Source organism: Zootoca vivipara, chromosome 5, assembly GCF_965207765.1.
Source record: "Zootoca vivipara chromosome 5, rZooViv2.hap1.1, whole genome shotgun sequence".
In the NCBI taxonomy this organism is placed as follows: Eukaryota; Metazoa; Chordata; class Lepidosauria; order Squamata; family Lacertidae; genus Zootoca; species Zootoca vivipara.
Genome location: NC_142588.1, coordinates 12,281,538 through 12,301,462, shown reverse-complemented (window position 1 = coordinate 12,301,462; position 19,925 = coordinate 12,281,538). Strand labels below are relative to the sequence as shown.

Genomic DNA, 19,925 nt, shown 5'->3' with positions numbered 1-19,925 from the left:
CCCCTGGAATGAATCCAAGTAAGCATTAGTGGGAAGAAATAGGAATAATATGAGGGTTTCAAAAGCAAGGAAATAGCTAATATGAAAACAGTGCTGTATATTTTTGAAATAATTCTCAAAAGGATTCAAAACTGATGAAGATGCTGCATTTCATATAGATTGAAATGGAGAGCAAGTGTCTGAGGCACTGAAGAAAAGCCTGGGGCACTCTAAAGCCTGGCTTTAGAGAATGCTCACATGAGAGTTTGGCTGAGACAATGGAAAGACAAGGATGGAGCCTCAGTATTAAGAGAGAGAATAGGCAGCAGGTTTAATTCTTCTTAGAGCAATGTCGCACAGCATCATGTATGTGCGTGGCTGTCTGGGAAACACTTTCCAAGCAGTGTCAGGAGTTTACAGGAGAGACATCCCCACATCTACTAGCACCCAAGACAACCAGGTTATATACTGGGAGTGGGGAACAAGAGCTTTCTATTTTCTGTCTTCCTAAGGGGAGCAGAAGTTCACAGATATCAGGGTACTTGGCACCTGCTTATACATCTGTTCACTAGTGGTGTGATCCCTTCCCTGTTGGATGGAGGGGAATGTTCCCTCCTGTGCCATCACTTCAGACTTCTGCATTAATACTCTTCCTCTAGGGAGGTGGCTTGGTTTTAAAGTGCTCTTTCTCTGGTACAAATCTCCACACATCTAGTGAAAGACTTGTTCTTGTTTATATTTTGATTATGTATTCTGTTTTATTCTGTGAACCGCCCTGAGACCTGTGGGTATAGGGCAGTATGTAAATTTCTTAAATAATAATAAAAGACCGAACTTAATACTGTACTAAAATATATGTGCAGCAGGAGTGTGGGGGGTGGGAATCAAAACCTCAGCAAAACAAGATATATCTACAGAATGTTGGAAAGTGTTTAGAGATTGGCCTCCCAAAGTAACAATTCCCACAACCTAGGTGCTGAAACGGAAACCTCTGATGATAAAGAGATGCAGAGCGAGTCCTCAGATGAGAATCACAGTAGGTAGACAGGCTTATGTGGAAGAAGGCAATCCTTCTAATAGCTTGTTATATGTAACAATCAGCACTTGAATTCTTTCAGCCAGGACAAAATTAACTATCAGAATTAATATGCTCTGAAAAACCACCATATTTTGCACCACCTAAAGTCTCCAAACACATTTAAGAGACCGTGTCCCATAGGGTGCATTTCATTAATCTCATCTGAATGTGACCAAGATAGTACAATTTGCATTCCTGAATTATATTTGAGTCAGATAAATAGACACATGTCATGTAGACACGATATGTTAGTACCTAGTAGAAGCAGCAGCAGCAGTATTTTGTGAAAGTCCTAAGGGATAATTGCAGCTAGTCATTCCAACGTACCTACTACTTCAGGTCAGAAGGAATGTTTCATTACTCAGGAAGAGACCATCTATGTTAGTGAATCTGAGCTATTGTAGATGCCATTACTCAGCTTCCTTATCTTTTGCACCTTTACTTTAGCTAAGACCAGTTGGCAAGGCCACAGTTGTTCTGGATGAGAAAGAAGCACAAAGGTCTCTCAGTATACCCTGATACAGTGGTGGTAAAACCTCAAGTCTGATCATCTTGTGCAGAATGAGAATTTGACTCATCTAAAGCTTTAACTGGCTTTCCTTCCAGGATCTGCAACTTTCAGGGAGAGCACTCATCTATCTTTGGAAATTCCTGCTATGTCCAAGATGACACTAGCTTGTGTTGCTGCTGCTTGTTAGAGGCCATATTGGATTACATCCTGCAAGTTCCACTGTGTGCCCACTATGGTTGTGGCGGAATAGTTACAGGGGCTGTTTAAGCATAATGCCAAATGCTAACTGTATAGTGTTACAAGAATAGAAAAGGCATGAGCCTGGTGCTTCTCTCCTCTTGTGCTCTGAAATTAGTAGCTCCTAGTCCTTGTTTGTGACAATGGTTTATTATTTTGTTCAAACAAACCGATTCATGGTTTCTGTTTGCCTGCTAGCCAGGCTCACAAACTAAGGGGCTTGTGCCTGCTTAAACTCAGATATGAATAGCCTCATAGAATCTACAATTCACACAACTGTTGGCTGTTTAAAAAATGTCAAACAACCCTCAGGTTGATAAGGTGTTGGAATTACCGTGTTTCTCATATTTTAAGGCATCCCTACAAAATAAGGCATTGCAGGATTTTCCTGAGGTGGAAAAATATAAGGCATACCTCGAAAATAAGCCGTACCGGGTGGTGGAAGAAGGTCTGTGGCAAAGAAGGGTTGCTGCTGCCGCGTTAACCCCCGAGACCTGGCTGCAGCCTCAGCGCGTGCAGCCCCAGAACCCGGCTGTAGCCTTTGCGCGCGGACACCCGGGACCCGGCTGCAGCCTCAGCGCGCAGCGCGCGCAGCCCCAGGACCCGGCTGCAGCCTCAAAGCGCAGCGCGCGCAGCCCCAGGACCCGGCTGCAGCCTCAAAGCGCAGCGCGCGCAGCCCCAGGACCCGGCTGCAGCCTCTGCCTGCCGCGCGCGCAGCCCCAGGACCCGGCTGCAGCCTCTGCCTGCCGCGCGCGCAGCCCCAGGACCCGGCTGCAGCCTCTGCCTGCCGCGCGCGCAGCCCCAGGACCCGGCTGCAGCCTCTGCCTGCCGCGCGCGCAGCCCCAGGACCCGGCTGCAGCCTCTGCCTGCCGCGCGCGCAGCCCCAGGACCCGGCTGCAGCCTCTGCCTGCCGCGCGCGCAGCCCCAGGACCCGGCTGCAGCCTCTGCCTGCCGCGCGCGCAGCCCCAGGACCCGGCTGCAGCCTCTGCCTGCCGCGCGCGCAGCCCCAGGACCCGGCTGCAGCCTCTGCCTGCCGCGCGCGCAGCCCCAGGACCCGGCTGCAGCCTCTGCCTGCCGCGCGCGCAGCCCCAGGACCCGGCTGCAGCCTCTGCCTGCCGCGCGCGCAGCCCCAGGACCCGGCTGCAGCTTCTGCCTGCCGCGCGCGCAGCCCCAGGACCTGGCTGCAGCTTCTGCCTTCCGCGCGCGCAGCCCCAGGACCTGGCTGCAGCTTCTGCCTTCCGCGCGTGCAGCCCCAGGACCCGGCTGCAGCCTCTGCCTGCCATGCACGCAGCCCCAGGACCCGGCTGCAGCCTCTGCCTGCCGCGCGCGAAGACCCGGTGGGAGCAGGTCTGTGGTCTGTACAGATACCGGTACCGGTACTTATTTTTTAATTAAGACATCCCTTGAAAATAAGCCATGCTGTGTTTTTTTCAGGAAAAAAATTAATATAAGACATGACTTATAATATGAGAAACACGGTAATGTGCTAGCAGAAAGGTTTGCAGTTATTATTGATTGCTTGATATATAATTTCAGCTAATCACTGAAACTTTTTTACAGCTGCTGTATTGAAATATGAAAATAATGTTATGAATATTCGGCAGTTCAACTGTTCCCCACATCCTTATTGGTTGCCAAATTTTATGGATGTCTTCACATGGTCTTTGCCATTTGTTGGAGAAAAAGGTACATCATATCATGAAACAAGGCATAAAAACAGGTTGTTGCTCAAACATTTTCCGCTTACCTAGTGTTACATTTATGCAAGTAGATTTAAACGCATGCTTTCAATTGATAGCCACCAATTCAGACACCACCTACAAACTGTATTTTTGCCCATTGTTTGATAATCATTTTGGGTTTTGTTTCAGGCAGGTAGCTAAATTACAATGCCTGTTCCAGGCAGGTAGCTAAATGTGATGCTTGTTGAGCCCTGCTGTTTGACTGTTAGGTGGGTTCAGCATAGTACGTTACACAGGGTACTATAGTTGTGCTTTAAATTGTTGGGCTGCAGATTTTTATGTATGTATGTAAAACAGACATTTCCCAAAATTTATAACTGACTGGTAAGAGTCAGCAGCCATCAATATACTGTACAAGCACTCCCCGTTTTAGGCGCAACTGATATGCATGCAATCACGCACAGCACCAAACCCAGAAGTAACTCGGAAATGTAATAAAAAGTGTCATTAGAATGGCATGGCAGGATGGGGTGGAGTAGGGTGGAATGAGGCAGAACAGGGTGCTTTAAATTGCATGTGATTTCACACAATCACCTGGAACGCAACCCCTGCTAGGAGCAAGGGCTGATGCCTTCATGCCCTGTTTGTGAGCTCTCTAATGGCAGTGATTGTTCTTACTTTATTTCTGATCCAGCACTGCTGTTTTTTTTATTAAATTGACTTACAGTGAAGGACTTGAAGTTGACCTATTTAGCTTTTCATATAATTTTGTTCTCTCTCCCTCCAATGTATTTTGCATTTTAGTAGTATTGTATCATTTTAAACTATTCAGCTTATAATAAGTATTATGATATGTTGGAATTTTTTTAAATTTAGTGACAGAAATGCTGGTGAACGTTCTGAGTATTTGTTCTGATGATGAACTGATGACTGAGGGTGAAGATCAATTTGACGGTAAGGGGCTACTTTTATGACTTACGGTTCTGTAGTGTGAATTCCTGAAATATTTTATTCTGTGCATAATTTGTGAACTTATAAGGGTTTCACTTTTGAGGAATGCTATTAGATTTTTAAAGGGGAGTCTTCAAATGATTCTGGTATATTAAGAATTGAAAACTTGGTGTGCTTATATTTTCTATATTAAAATTCTTAATGTAAAATATTCCATTGCATACAATAAAAAGACACAAGACCTGCTTCTTCATTGTCTCCCCCTGTCCCCTGCGACGCACGCGCACACACACACAATCAAACAAACAAACAAACACACACACACACAATTGGCATCATGCAAGGAGCAGAGTAGGGATGAACTATAATAATAATATCTTTACTACGGTCATAGACCAGCAAAAAAGAAAAAGAAAACCAATAATACATAAAATAGATAGTTCTTAAGTATCATAGGGATGAACTATTTGGCCCCAACACTTCCTACACATCCCCAACATATTGAGGGCTAAACCTCTTCAGTAGGGAACTTGAGGAGGCTCCCCAGCGCAGTCTGGAACCCTGACTTGGGGGCTAAATCATAAGTGGAGCCTGTGCACGTAGAAAAGACTCCTTGCTGCACAAGTTCAGCCCCAAACACTGTGGGGAGAAAGATAAGGGATTGATAGCAAGGGAAATTTCTGCTTCCTGATACATGTAAGTTATTATTACTCATTGCAAGGAAACCTGTGAAGCCTGTTTTGTTTATAGAACTCTTAAGTGAATTTGGCCGATATACGGTTCAGTAGCTACAACTTTTACTTTGGGGTGCTTTTTATACTATATATTTAACAGTGTTTGTTTGTATATTTGTGTTACTTGAAATTTATGTACTTCCTACACTTTATATCATCATGTCAACAAACTCACTGAATACTGAACAGACGTTACAAATGCTACCAATATATTTAAAAAAGGCACTCAGCAGTATGCAGTATTCTATGAGAGTAGCAGTTTTCCATTTTTCCTCCTCATTTTTCTTTTCAACTTCCATTCTTTATTATCACTGCCAATGTAAAAGCTCTTCCTTTTAGTTTTCCTCACTCACCTTTTTCTCCATCGTTCACTTTCTTTTTTTCTGGACTCTCCATCTGAAGAACGAATCATATATGGCAATAAAAAAGGTACAGACAAGACGGAGTAATATTGTTTTGAAATATGACTTACCAAAGTTATCAAAGTAGAGAACACATTTATATATTTTCCTTATATAAATGTGTAGTATTTGTTTTATTGCCAGTCTTTCTGTGCATGAAGGGTTTCTCCTCTTTTCCATTCCCCTTTTGTAGTAGCTTTCATATTTTCCCTACTTTTAATATCTCTTTTTCTGATCCTGCATGTGTAGGAAAGTTTTCAGTTGTCTGCCTTGTTTATGATTTTAGTGTAAGCATTCTACATTACAAATGGTGCATGAAATGTGATCTCTGTAATGTTTCAGTTGCTGTTTGTGCAGTAATTTTGTTCTCTTCTAGCTAATATTTGTATGAGAAATATTTGTAATATTTGAAATATTTGTATGAGAAATATTTGTATGAGAAACTATTGTGCTAGTTTCAAGTTGATGTACAGTCATACCTCGACAACCGAACGCTTCGACTTCCGAAAACCTCAACTTACAAAGACGGCCATGGAACAGATCGTCTTCGTAAGTCGAGGTACCACTGTATATAATAGTAAGTTAGAATAATTTATATTGCTAGGGTAGCTTCTTCCACAAAGGGAAGAACTAACCAGGCCTACAAGCAGAAATTCGCACAAAGACTTTTGCTAGCACAACAAGGCTTTTCCTGCACCATCACCTCCCCACAAGCCCCCTGTTAAAAAAACAAAAACACCCCCATTTGCATGGTGGAGGTCAGGAGAACCTCCAGAAAGGCACATGGGAGCATAAGCATAAGTGTTTGCACTGATAGAGCAATCTGCTTGGCGCTATGTGGAATTCCTCCCAGAACTTTCATAATGAGCAGAAGTACTGTATTTTCCTGCATATAAGACTACTTTTTAACCCAGGAAATCTCAAAAGTCGGGGGTCGTCTTATACGCAGCCACAGAAGCAATTTCTGGCGCTGTGGACATTTTGGATATGGGCAGCGCAGGCATGTTCAGCCCACGGACAATCGTAGGAAGAGGGGTAGTCTTATACGGCGAGTATATCCCAAACTCTATATTTTAACTGGAAAAGTTGGGGGTTGTCTTACACGCCAGAAAATACGGTATATTTTAATAGCTTTGAAAGAGCCTGTTTCTAAATATTGCTGCAGTTATTGCCGCAGATCCAAAGAACTGTACAACTTGCTCTACACACGTGAGGGAGCTTTCGACTTGTGTTTCTTTAATGGTCCTCTCCCAGCCTCCCAGTTGCATGGAAAACCTTTGGGGGGGCTTTTTAAAGCTGTGATATCGCATAGTGGGGATGGCTCTACTGTTTAAAAGTAAAAATTAAACATTCCATGTTGCTTGCCCAAATCCTTGGGTGCACCAAATATAACCCAACCATAACCTTTATTGACCAGGCTTTGGGGACAGATATTAAACACAATTACGATAAAAATGTAAATTATGCAATCAGTATGCTGGTAGTGGCATGTTAGATTGCCTACTAAGTGTGCATCTTAAATAAAGAAGAAATGTCCCAGTAATTATCTAGTCTTCCTTCTGAAAGCTATATTGGAAACTGCCTTTTGTCCCTTATATGTCTCCCGGTTGCACACTGTATTAAGTACAGCCTTACAGTTCATTGGTTGAGGAGACAACTTCCATTCTAGTCTCCATCCCCACCCACCTTTCTGCTTTCTTGTGTTGTTGGCGGGATTTTTGTCGTTGTTTGCCTCTGACCCTGCCCACCCCCTGGCAGGCTGCCCAGAAGGGAATGTGGCCCTTGAGCTGAAAGGTCCCCCACCCCTGTCCTACAGTCGCTGTAGACCACATCCCTGTAGGAAAATCATGTTCGTGTGTGTATGAGAGTCTAATCTAATTTTCCCAACAAATTTTTCCGTGTATTTTTCCGTGTATAAGACAAGCTTTTTTGACCCAAAACTGAGGTTCAAAATTTAGAATCATCTTGTACACGGGTAGTGCTGGGGGGTGATGGGTGAAAAGTTTTTTGGCACGAGCCTGAGATTGTAAGCGGCAATTGGCCGCTTGATTGGGGGGGGTGTGCCGAAAATCTCTCACCCGCCAGAATGCAGCACACAACCGCTCGCATCGCTTACAATCTCAGGCTTGTGCTTCTTTTCAGCAGGTGAGCAATTTTCAACATTCCCCCCCCCACACACACACACAATCAAGCGGCCAATTGCTGCATATAATCTCGGGCTTGCACTTCGTTCCAGCGGGCTTTCAATTTTCAGAATTGACCGCTTGATTGTTTGGGGGGGGGGATGCCAAAAATCGCTCACCCACTGGAATGCAGCACACAACCATTTGTGTTGCAGCTTCCCAATTGCTGCCATTAGCCCTCCTGATTGCTGCTGCGGCAGCCAATAGACAGCTGCCCTTGTCACAGCAAGCAGGCACGTGATTGGCAGGTGCTGGTGGCGATCAGGAAGCTGATAGGTGGTTTCTGCTATCAGCTTCCTGGGGGGAGCGGGGGGTCCGTTTACTGCATGTGTGGCAAGGAGCGGCGGCCTGCTCCTCACGAGCAGTGTTGCCCAGCTCCACGTGATTGTATCCTGCCTGTTCCCTAGCCTCCAGCAAAGCAGAGCAGCTCAACAACTCTCCCCCACCAAAGAAAGCAAAGTGTGTATGTGATTCTGCTGCGAGAGAACAGCTGATAGGCAGCTTGTTGGACGCATTCGGCTGGCAGTGTTTGTCAACCATTTTCCCTTAAAAAAGCAATCTCCCCCGATTTTCTAAATTTGGAGTCCCCAGAAATAGGGGTCGTCCTATACATGGGGGCGTCCAATACACGGAAAAAATACGGTATATGCCTGGAAGAACCTTACAAGTGAAACAGCACTTATGTTGGAATGAAGTATACATGCTATGAGAGGGGATGTTAGCTAGCTTAATTGAATAAATGAATCACTTCCCACAACAGAAAGTCGTGAACTTATTTACATGAATAAAATATAGTGAGTGAGGGAGATAGATGGATGAATAGACATGCTGTTCAGTGTTCTAGAACATTGTTGATTTGGAGCACATTCAGAATGCCAGCTATGGTCTACGTTCCATACTCTTGTTTACTCCTTGAATTTTCTAGCAGTCAAAAGCCTAAGAATGAAATGTGATCAGTAAACAATTGGCAGCAATTAATAGTCTTGATATTTGTCACTTAGTGTTTAGAACTGTTTAATCTTTTCAGGATGTTTGGTGATCTGTGGACTGAAGAGATTTGTCTGTGATGAGGCATCTTTATTCAATCACCTTAAGTTCCAGGCTGAAGGAGAACCATATGTTATCACAGTTTTATTGATGGTCACATTGTATGCAATTTTTGTTGTGTGCTCCATTAGCTTGAGACTTTCTTCTTCCATTGGAAGTAGGTACAGCTGCAGCACGAAAAGAAATAATCAGAAACAAAATCCGCGCAATTGGCAAGATGGCAAGAGTCTTCTCTGTTCTCAGGTAATTACTATTCTCAACTTGCCTGATCTGTTTATATGGAAATACTACGTATTAGCAGCTCCCTACCTGCTCTTGCAATTAAGTGTGACTGTAACTTTTTAAATAGATGAGTTATCTATTGCTAATACTGTACTTCTACTAAACATTTATTTAGCACCAATGCTTGTTTTTCAGAATGTGGAGCTAGCCTAACCCTTTCTCATAGGGTTGAATAATGAGAGCAGAGCAAAGGTGATGGCAGGTTCAAAGGGTAAAAAATAATGGCAGGAAAAACTGTGCCAAAGAAATGGGCTCTGAAGGACAGGTGCAAAGGAGGAAAGGGAAATGATGTCAAGAAGCAGAATTTAAAGGCAGCAGGAGTAAGAGACGAGAACAAAGGGATCTGGTATTTTGTTTCGCTTAAAAATAATAATCCTGCCATATCCAAGCTCAGAGTAGCTCCTGACATATATTTTTGAAAGGCAAGAAGATGCCAAAGATGTACAGTCATACCTTGGAAGTCAAACGGAATCCGTTCCGGAAGTCCATTCGACTTCCAAAACGTTCAGAAACCAAAGTGCGGCTTCTGATTGGCTGCAGGAAGGTCCTGCAGCCAATTGGAAGCCGCGGAAGCCCCGCCGGACATTTGGGTTCCAATGAACATTTGCAAACCGGAACACTCACTTCCGGGTTTGCGGCATTCAGGAGCCAAAACGTCCGAGTAACAAGGTGTTCAGGATCCAAGGTACGACTGTACGTATAATGGGAGGAGGAAATTCCTTCCTTTCCTTCCTAAACACCAGGGAGCAGGGCTGGCAGACCTTTCCTGAGATTGTGTTCCCCAGCCTTCACTTTCCTCTCACTATTCTAAATCACACCCTCCCTGCTATTTTCACTTGAGGTATTACATTTCCTGGTTTTCAATGTTAGATAGGAGATAGTGGATTTGGGGGATAAGAGGAGCAAGAACCTGCATGCAAGTCTGAAGCATATTGGGTATGAAGACCTCTTTGGGTAAAACAGTTTTCCCCCTCTCCCCTTTTTTGTCTCCTAAATTCAGGGAAGAGAGTGAAAGTGTACTGACACTCAAGGGTTTGACTCCCACTGGAATGTTACCTAGTGGAGTATTGGCTGGAGGACGCCAGACCTTGCAAAGTGGTAATGATGTTATGCAACTTGCTGTGCCTCAGATGGAATGGGGCACATCTCACTCTTTCGCTAACACCACACACAGTGCATGCAGGGAATTCCTTATGCTTTTCAGTTCTTGTCTTAGCGGCTGATGATAAAGCATAACTTTATGTATTAATCAGGCAATGTAAAATCAGTATTTAACCAGGGTATTAAACAAAAAGCAAACAGTATTAGTCACGCTTTGCTAATCTTTGTCTGTCTTTGAGCGTTCCTTGATAGAGCATTTCAGATAGCAAGATTATTTATGAGCTGGAAAAAGATTGGCAGGGTAGGTCAGAAAATTAAAGAGCCATCGTTATTCCATCAGATATCGAATATGGCCTTATCCTTTATTCCTACAGTTTTATTACAGACGTAAATCTGTTTAGTAAATGCCAGTTGCCTTTTAGTATTGATAGCTACAAGTTTCCAAGCTCAATTTTGCATTCCACGGATGGAAAATGTGCTTTGTTTTGTACCCTGGTGATTGATGCCAAAGTTTGTTCCTTCCTGTTGTTTGTCACATGTTCTGTGTAATACTACTTGACCTCCCTGAATTGTCCTTGTAAGTTGCTATTTCCTTCCTCTGTAGATGTAGCTGCTTTTTTTAGATCTGTCTGTCTTTCTCTAGGTATCACTGTATGTCTGTATAAGTGTGTAAAAAAAATTAAATCACTATCTCAAACACTTGTCTGTCTCTTGATGTACAAGCAACTTTGTAGCACCTTATTTTTGAGGTTGGCTTCATTTAGTGCTGCACACGATGCATTCCAATGGCTAATGTAACTGAAAAATAGCCAATAGCTGTTATAAAATCCAAAGGGGCTAAATGAAAACCTTGTAAATAAGTCAGACTCCAAGGGAGTTTAAATGTGCTTATATTTTTTGCATGAAAATAAAAAGAAAATACACTTGTAATCTGGCTCATTTAATACTTTATAAAAGCTGATGGATTAGTTGTTGCCAGAAGAATATTGTGAGATTCCTTTTTTTTAATTTCTTCTGACTATATAGTTCTTTTTTTTGTAATGGATGTCAAGAAAGAAAGTGGGCGTCATAACATTCCTGAGCTTTATTAACAGAAAACATTTTAGTTTTCTGTGTTGATATTTCTGTAATATCTGAGTTCAGTTTTACAGCACATGTTTTCTCTTGTCTGTCAAAAAATTTTTTTTGCCACCTAATGTAATCAAAATTCAACATTTTAATGTAAATTTGTGAAACTTTTCTGGTACTGTGTCAGTCTAAAGTAATTTTTCTTTGAGTTAACACCTTTTTAAATTATGTAAACTGTTTTATTTACTATCATTATCCTCTTGGAGCATATTATGTCTGCAAGTTCACTTTTCATATGTCCTTATATATGTATGTGATCTGTGAATGTCTGTAATAGCAAATGGTGTGTATGTTCCTTGTATCATCAGATTTCCCCCTCTAAATGTTACTTTCAGTGTGTATATTCACTACCCAGCTTGCATATTGTCGTTTTCTCAGCAGTATGTAAGCTGTAGAGAATTGGAACATATGCATTTGATCGGACTTGATAATGTTGTCTCATGTTTGTTTTAAAACAAGACAAGTAGACCTGACATATAACATCAATCAAAATTTTTAATTTCAGCATGACCACAACTTAGAATTTTAACATTTATCTTTACTCCTTTAGGAGCCTCAAATGGCAACAGTTTAACAGAAATGTTGTGAATACAGTAGATTTGTAAGGTGCTCACACAATTTCTACTGTTGTTGATAGGATAAACCAGATGATTCCTGTTGCAAGTTAGATGTTTCTAATGTTTAATGGAAAGTTGTAACACAAATCTTTCATCACTTACAACAATGAAACGTTATAGTAAATTGGACAAATAGAAAACTGGCATTCAGGAGTCATTTTGTTTTCCAAAGGAGTAATGGCATAGTGTTGTCTACATTAAAATTAATGTAGTAGCAATATAAATCAAATGGCTTCTTGTGATGAAAGATTTGATTGAGCACCATTGCTTTTATCCTATATTTTATTTTATTTTTTTGTAAGAGCAGCTGCATCTTATGGGTGAAGCTGTTGGGAGTGGGCATCCAGCCCTTAATAGCCTGACATTTCCATTCTTTAATTCAGGTAATCTTTCAGAACTATGAGGTACAAATGAAATACTACATCAAGATATTTGAGTTTTGGTATCTCTTTTGCTAGAGGGGGGGGGGAAACCCCTGCCAGAAATGGGATTAGCATTTCAGAGAAGCTAATTCAGCTCACTAGTTTGTGCCAGACCTGATGCAAGTTAGGTAATTTCATCATGTTTGGTTGGAATTACATGCTTAAAATGGTATCTCTGATTGTGCTGGTATGTATGTGTTCTTGCATCCCCACAATCACCCCCCTTTGCACTGTTGTTGTCTAGGATTTAACCATCTTACACACTTGTAGATGGACTGGTCTCTTAGTAAGTAGTAAGATGGTTGAAGGTGAACCCTGATAAGTGCACTGTTGTTGCTACTGTATTGCTTGCCCTAGGAGGAAAAATTACTTTAAGAAAAAGGCAAATGTTTCCCTGTCTTCCTTGACTAGACAGAATTATTTTTAAAAGACAGTGACATTTATGTCACTGGTTTTCAGTGGCCTGGGTTGTGGTGCAATGGAATTCAGAAAAAATATATGATATTGTCTCTTAAGTTTGAATGGTGCCCAGTAAACAAACCAGGCTTTGCCTACAAACTAATGCTGTGGCCCTCTTGCTATGTTCACACAGAATGATAAACTGTTTTACCATTACAAGAAGGAGCCTAGTCAACCTTGTGCTCTTCTCTGCCACGTTTAGCACAGCCACAGGGAGGAGATTGGAATCTTCAGCTTCAGTTGTCAATTAACCACAGTTTAGGGATAACATTTAACCTGAACTGTTCATAAACCACAGTTTGAAATTGGCTTCTTTCAGTAAACCACAGTTAACACCAACTGCAGTTTATCCAGTTTCAAATGTAACATGAAACTGCAGCTAGTCAAAAACAGAAGCAGAAGCTTTTGGTGTTTCTTCACAGCCAATCCTATAGGAGCAGAGAGGAACAAAGAAGCCCACTGCCTTCCTAGGTTTATTCCTACAATAATAAACCGTAATCTATTGTTGCGTCCAAACTCAGACTCTGTATGTCAAGGAGGGCTTTTTCAGTCCCATCCCCAGATCAAGGAGCGTGGCAAGCTGCTTTTGAAACTCAAGGGTGTTCCTTAAGAAATTTGAAGTGGGCTTTTGTATTAGAGGAAAGTTTTATTAGAGTCACTTGGGACTTGAGTTTGGTTATTCCTTAAAGAGGTGAAATTAGTTTCTACAATGTTTTTATTAGCCCTCTTCTGTTCCCGCGGTATCTTGGGAGGTTTCCACTACCATCACTACCCCAAAAAAGCCCTGATTAAAAAATAAAACAGTGTTTGGGTTGTTGTTTTTTAATGCACATAAAATGCATTTTGAAGCAAAACTTTTATCACTGTAACCTCTAAAAATATATGCCAAAACAAATGTTTCATCGTATTTCAAAGAATACGGTTCTGCACTTAAATGACAAACTGACAATCTAAAGCTTGAGAATTAAAGGTTGGCTTCATCATCTTTATCAATGGTTTCATTGTGGGTGAGTTTGTAGGTAATTCTGTAAACACAATATTGATCTGAAAGACCTTGTTGCCCATAATTTCTCCCATTTTCACTCCTCTATATTCATTTGTAAATTTTGTTCCCACCTATTTCTTAATCCTACTGATGGTAAGCGCAGAAGAGGAACTTTTTTTGATGGTAATAAGAGATCATTGCTTTATAGAAAACAGGTATTTGTCCTCTAAGATCTTACTGGGATAATGGCATGGGTCACTGCTTTTTCAGTTGTCATGGAGAGTACACAGAGATGTTTGAATATTTCATCTCTCCAAAGGAAATTACAAAGAAAAATAGTTAATTCTTGATGATGTGATCATCAATTTGTCTTACCTTGGCTATCAGTGAAGGGTCTTTACATTCCTTCTCATGTGAAATAGTGTTAGTCTGTTAATAAGCATATTAGAAAACGTGCAGAAGAATATCCAAAGCTTTAGTTTTTCATAGCTACTTTAAACAGTAGGGGGATCACATCCATTTTTAAAATCTGGGGATTCCCATTATTAACTGCAGCTCACCTACAAACATGCAGACTTTCGTCTTCTTAGTTTGCATGGGAACTGGTTACATTTTTTAAAAAATATCATCGTATGTAAAGCAGCAGTTACTCATTATGATGATGATAAGAAATATTCCTTTCTTAAATTCTTGTGTTTGGCTCTGGAGTAAAATACTTGATATTTTATTGCATGTTGTTATTGCGGACTAATGAAGAAAGTCCTCCAGAAACATTACAAACTGTCCCTTTCAGCCCTTTCCATGTTGTTGGGAACTAATGTGGTTTCTTTAAAAATAAATAAATAAATGATAGTATCAAAGCCAAAAAAGCACGGAAATTTTTATTTTCAAAAAGGACTTCTTAAATCAACCTTCAGCTAGTATAATATTAATCATATTTTTTCTGCTATGTGATATTACACTTCATCTTTCTCATTCATTTTGCATGCATCTACTCACTTCTGTACAGCCACAGTAGAGGCAATTGAGGCTGAAAAAGGTATGGTCTCAGTAGGGATTGGGGTCTGGGAGGGAATTTAAAAGTCTGTTCTGCTCTTTCAACTTGCACAACCAGAGATGAATCAATACACTGATTCATTTGTTGTTATCTGTAGCATTTTGTCTTGTCTTGATGATGACTGTTGCCTTTTGCTTTTTGGGTGATTTGCTTTTTCTGACTGTGGAATAGGGATGTGTTGTTTTTTGTTAGCATAATAGCATGCTATGTTTATGTCCCCTCTTTTAGTTGACATACTTCCTCTGGTGATAATGGATTTTAAATGTCTCCAATCCAGCAGGCCACTTTTAAGTATATGCATGGCTTGAACACTCAAATTGAGCTTTTCATATTTGCTAGCTTCCTCCCCCCCCCCCAATATTTTGAATGTCACGTCTCAACAATACATCATAGCCCGGAGTTTCAGAAGTAGTTTCTAGTGCCATACAATAATGCAGCCCTCCTCCTCTCTTCCAATGTGCTCAGATATCTTCCCATATGGTTTTCTGGATTGAAGTCTGTGTCTTTTCATTTCTTTCTCATAACCCATCTGGTAGTGCAAGATTTAGTTTTATAAAGGTGTTGTTATAGCAGTGTGTGCACATGTCATTGTTCTTCAAAACTGAAAAAATGTCTCATTATCAGTGTTCAAAATAAAATGGGCTCCTGTCTGATGTATGAGGTGATCTGTTGAAGTCTAGGTACCATCCTTATTTTAAGGTGGCTTCCAAGGCTGTTGTGGTTATTCTCACATGTTTAGCCTAGGTATTCACAGTCATATCTTGCATTGCTGCCAACTTTGGTTTTTGTGTTCTCATAAGGGACGCTTGGAATGCCTAGTGGGCTTAAGCAGAAATTGGTATGATATAGTGAAGAAGAAAAGTCAGAGAGGCTGTACAACTCTGCTCACTTTTTACAAGACAAGTGTAAATACATAAAATCACATTTAATCTAACTTACTGGTTTTGTAGGTGTCCCCCCCTTTTTTACATTTTGATATTATTTCCTTAGATGTTATTAAGAATACGCAGAGCTTTTTCCCATTACTGACCTGTCTAATTTGCATTTTGTTAAGCAATACGAGGATTCTCTCCACAACATAAAATCTGCAGTTTTGAAGAGGCAAAAGGACTGGATAGGATCAATGAGCGAATGCCGCCAAGGAAAGATGCTCTTCTTCAGGGTGGCATTAATTCTGTGAATGCAACAAATGCCAACGTAAACAAGGGGGCTGGCAACAACAATGCACAGTGACCATCGCATCTGCTTACTTGCCTAATAATTCGCTGAGGACTGCTTCTTGATAAGACAGTAGTCAAAACATCCCAGGGAGATACAGTCCGCATGCTTTACCCGGAGCGAAAGCACAACTTGATCTTACAGAAGAGAAGCCATGGTGCTTTGGAGATGACAGCCACTCTTCTAAAAGTGACAACACGAATATTAACAGTGCATATTTGGAACTCATTTGTGGAGAGAGATCCAGGGACAAGCTTCTGCTGTTATCACTATAGACTTAGCATGTTACTTTTTTTATCATTGTCAACACTTTTTATGTTTACAGAATGGGATTGTAGAGCTAGGTGGTGGGTTTGTGAGGTGGTTTTCTTTTGTTTTTAAATTGGACATTCTAATGCATCCGTATTTATTTAATGGTCTTATGAACTGTCTTTAAATGATAGTTTTACAGTGGTCTTAAAATATAAATCTGAGGCTGCAGACAAGTCTGTGTTTTAAATAAGTGAGGAAGAAATGCCAAAAATCTTAGCAATTATGTAAATTTCTGGTCTTGGGTATACTCCTATTGCTAATTCTGTATAATATTCAACATATTATTTTTAGTTAAAACTTACCAGAAAATTTCTATATAAAAATGTTTATTACTTGAACCATAATATTTTAATTTAGAAACTTTTTTGCCCAACTTTTTGAGACTTTCCCTACACTTGAATGTTAAAAGAACTATTAACAGTTTTAAAAAGGTTAAAATTAAGGTACTTCTAACTGAACTTTGTACATTACATTTAAAGTAAATTTGATTCATATCAGATCTGTAAAGCTTGGCTTTGTATTTTCTGTATGCATGTTTTAATTTTGCAAATATTTAATATATAGACCTAGGATGTACAGGAGAAAACATCCTACAGGTTATGCAGCACAGCTGTTATGGGTATTTTTAGTTTATTGTATTAAAGTTGCTTAAATAGTTAATAATTGTTGGGCTGAGTGGCTGCAAGTGTGGTCCTTTCATTCTGTTTGGTTGTTTTTGTTTTTGTTTTGAACTTTTGGCCATACAATGCATAATTACTCTGGACATTAAGATGTTAGTGAAGATATAAAATCAAGATGCATGTTATGTTTTTGATAGCTGGACTGTTCGGTTGAAATAAAATCAAACCATGTGTTGATCTAATGAATGATGAACTGTAGTCAAATTCTCCCGACATTTTGTTACTTAACTTTCTTCTTCTGTGGGAAGCTGTTGGAATCTTAACGGCAGTGGATTTCATCTGCAGTTTGTTTGCCACAAAGTGGAATTTGTTTGTGGCCCTAAGTTGGCTATTTGATGCATGTTTTAAACCATTGAAGTACCAGTATTTTATAATAAGAAGCGCACAATAAAGTTTGTGCATGGGCCTCAGCTCGGATTGGTTTGCTTCTGTTTTTGTTTGAGTAATGAGGAACGCAACAAAACCAACCAACCATTCTAGTTGACCACCTGGGTTCAAATACCTGGAATGGGGAGGTTCCCAGCACATTTTAGGATCTTTGATGTCCCCGAGTTAAGGAAGCCTCCCTATTTCAGAAGTTTGCTCCAACTTGAGGAAGGTGACAGGGGCAGAGCTGGTGTGCTCATTCCTACAATCCTTCCTCATATAGTTACTTGGGTGTAGAGCAGTGCTGTACTTAATTAGACTATTATATGGTGATTAGATCTCAAGCACAGCTAACTAAAATGGCAAAGGGAACTTTTTCATTTGAAAGTCGGTGATGGTTTTGCATGTATGGACAACGTAGAGTTACCAGCTCTGTTTATTAATGATGTGTGTAATTTGGGGTGGGGTGTTGTTAAATACCAAAGTTTATTTTTATTGATTTTTTTAAAAAAAATAAAAATTGGAACATAACAGCCATATTCATGCCCAGCATTCCCAGCCTTCTCCATCCCTATCACAGGTGACCTCCCATGACCTACGTCACAAGCTGGTTGTGAGGTTTAAATGGGGAGAGGGAGAACCATGTATGCCACCACGAGGACCTTAGTGGGAAAGTATATAAATTAAATAAATAAAGGTAAGCCCGCAGGTACAATACAAAAGCAGCGAAGAATGTCCCATTTCCATAGCTGCCAAGTTTTCCCTTTTCTCGCGAGGAAGCCTATTCAGCATAAGGGAAAATCCCTTTAAAAAAGGGATAACTTGGCAGCTATGCATTTCCAGTGCCTCATGTATACGATCATAAATGTGTATGAAATACAGTGGAACCTCAGTTGCCGCTTGACTTCCGAAACGTTCAACAACCGAGGCTCAATGGGCGGTCGGCAAATCCCTCTGAGAAAACGCGAGAAACGTGCCTTGGAAGCTATTCAGCTTCCGATGGGCTCGAAAACAGAGGTTCCGCTGTATATTGAAGGGGGGATGTCATCGCCTCCTACATCAATTAGAACATGCAGCAAGTATATGCTATTTAACACCAATGCTGCTCTACAATAAATGTGTTGAATAAGTAATAAATCTGATTAAACAGATAAAGGGTGGGGGAGGGGTGAAGTGGGTGTACATAATGTGGGACAATACTGACTCTCTTTTCCCCTTTCCCCACAGGTTAATCTGAAGCTTCCACCTTTTCCAATCTGCTATGCCATTCACTAGAGGTGAGATTTCAAAACAGCAATGTCTCTTAACTTGTGAGGTGGGTGGTTGGTTGGAGAGATTAAATGCTTAAATATCTGAAATGTTTAACTGCAAGAAAATGCAGTTCCAGTCAGCTGCATTTGTTGTGAATTGACTCAGTGACTTGGCCACAGACTTATTCCATATTAATTTTATACCTTGAGATGTCCATCAAATGACTTATTTACGTGCATTACTTGAGGCACAGCAGCTGTCCCAGAAGCAAGATAAAAAAACTGCACACAGTGCAGTTTTGTTTTCTTGGCATAAAATATTGGTTCCTTTTAATGTTTGTGCCCTGATGTCTCGAGGATGCCAGAGCAATATAAACTAATAAGGGACAGCCCTGCCACATTCTTTTAGCATCTTCACGTCCTTATACAGCCTGAACACAGACATAATTATTCCGAAATGCTTGTCAAGCATCTTCTCAATTTAGAACTCATTCCAACTGCTGGGAATTACTATTTGTGGTATAAGCCTGTGGGTTTTTCCAGACTTCACCCTCCCTATGTAGAAGGGCTCCTGTCAGTGAGGCTTTTGATCTAGCAGAGGGATCTCACGTAGAAGAGAGGCGGCATACAAATGAACAGTGAAATTAAATGAAATACCTCATGCCACTGAATTTTCATATAATCAGGATGCATAAACCTGAGTGCTGGCAAGGTCAAAAGTTTTGTAATAAGATTCCTAAATTGGGGCATACAGGGACCTTCCTCTTTAGATAGTGGTGGTGCTTCGGGTTACGCGTTTTCAGGTTACAGACCGCGGGAAACCTGGAAGTACTGGAAAGGGTTACTTCCAGGTTTTGCTGCTCGTGCATGCGCAGAAGCGCCAAATTGCATCACGCACACGCAGCACTGCAGGTTACGGACGCTGCGGGTTGTGGACATGCCTCTGTCACGGATTACGTCCGCAACCCGAGGTTGCACTGTACTTCACTTCAGTATGTACTAAGCTAGAGCTTTTCTGTTTAGGGCAGAATAACCAAGGACTCCCAAAGTCTGTCCTGCTGGCACTACACTGCTTGAATAGTAAAAGTGTTTCTATGACTAGCAAGTAACAGGGACTTTGGCAGCTCAATTAGATGCCTCACTCAAACACACAGTAGCAATATGGGTTCAGACTATGGAGAAATGGTTCTTGAGTAACATTACCATAGCTGCCAAGTTTTCCCTTTTCTCGTGAGGAAGCCTATT

The 19,925-nt window shown here is 41.0% G+C and overlaps 1 protein-coding gene across 9 annotated transcripts in view; it reads left to right on the top strand.

Moving 5' to 3' along the window:
- Nucleotides 1–18,707, top strand: part of PPP3CB (protein phosphatase 3 catalytic subunit beta) — a 37,248-nt gene extending 18,541 nt beyond the window's left edge. The window contains exons 9-14 of one of the 9 annotated variants that reach the window (XR_015949965.1): nucleotides 3,366–3,491; nucleotides 4,364–4,441; nucleotides 8,784–9,046; nucleotides 10,086–10,183; nucleotides 14,807–14,836; nucleotides 15,909–17,474. Coding sequence is in view for 7 of the 9 variants with exons in the window: in XM_035137689.3 (XP_034993580.1) it covers nucleotides 3,366–3,491; nucleotides 4,364–4,441; nucleotides 8,962–9,046; nucleotides 10,086–10,183; nucleotides 14,807–14,836; nucleotides 15,909–16,087 (596 nt within the window). In the remaining 2 variants the exon portion in view is untranslated. Of the gene's footprint in view, nucleotides 1–3,365; nucleotides 3,492–4,363; nucleotides 4,442–8,783; nucleotides 9,047–10,085; nucleotides 10,884–14,806; nucleotides 14,837–15,908; nucleotides 17,475–18,657 lie in introns of those variants that run through there. The other 8 variants (XM_035137691.3, XM_035137689.3, XR_015949964.1 and 5 more) reach the window with 8 other exon arrangements.
- Nucleotides 18,708–19,925: the final 1,218 nt, after the last annotated feature.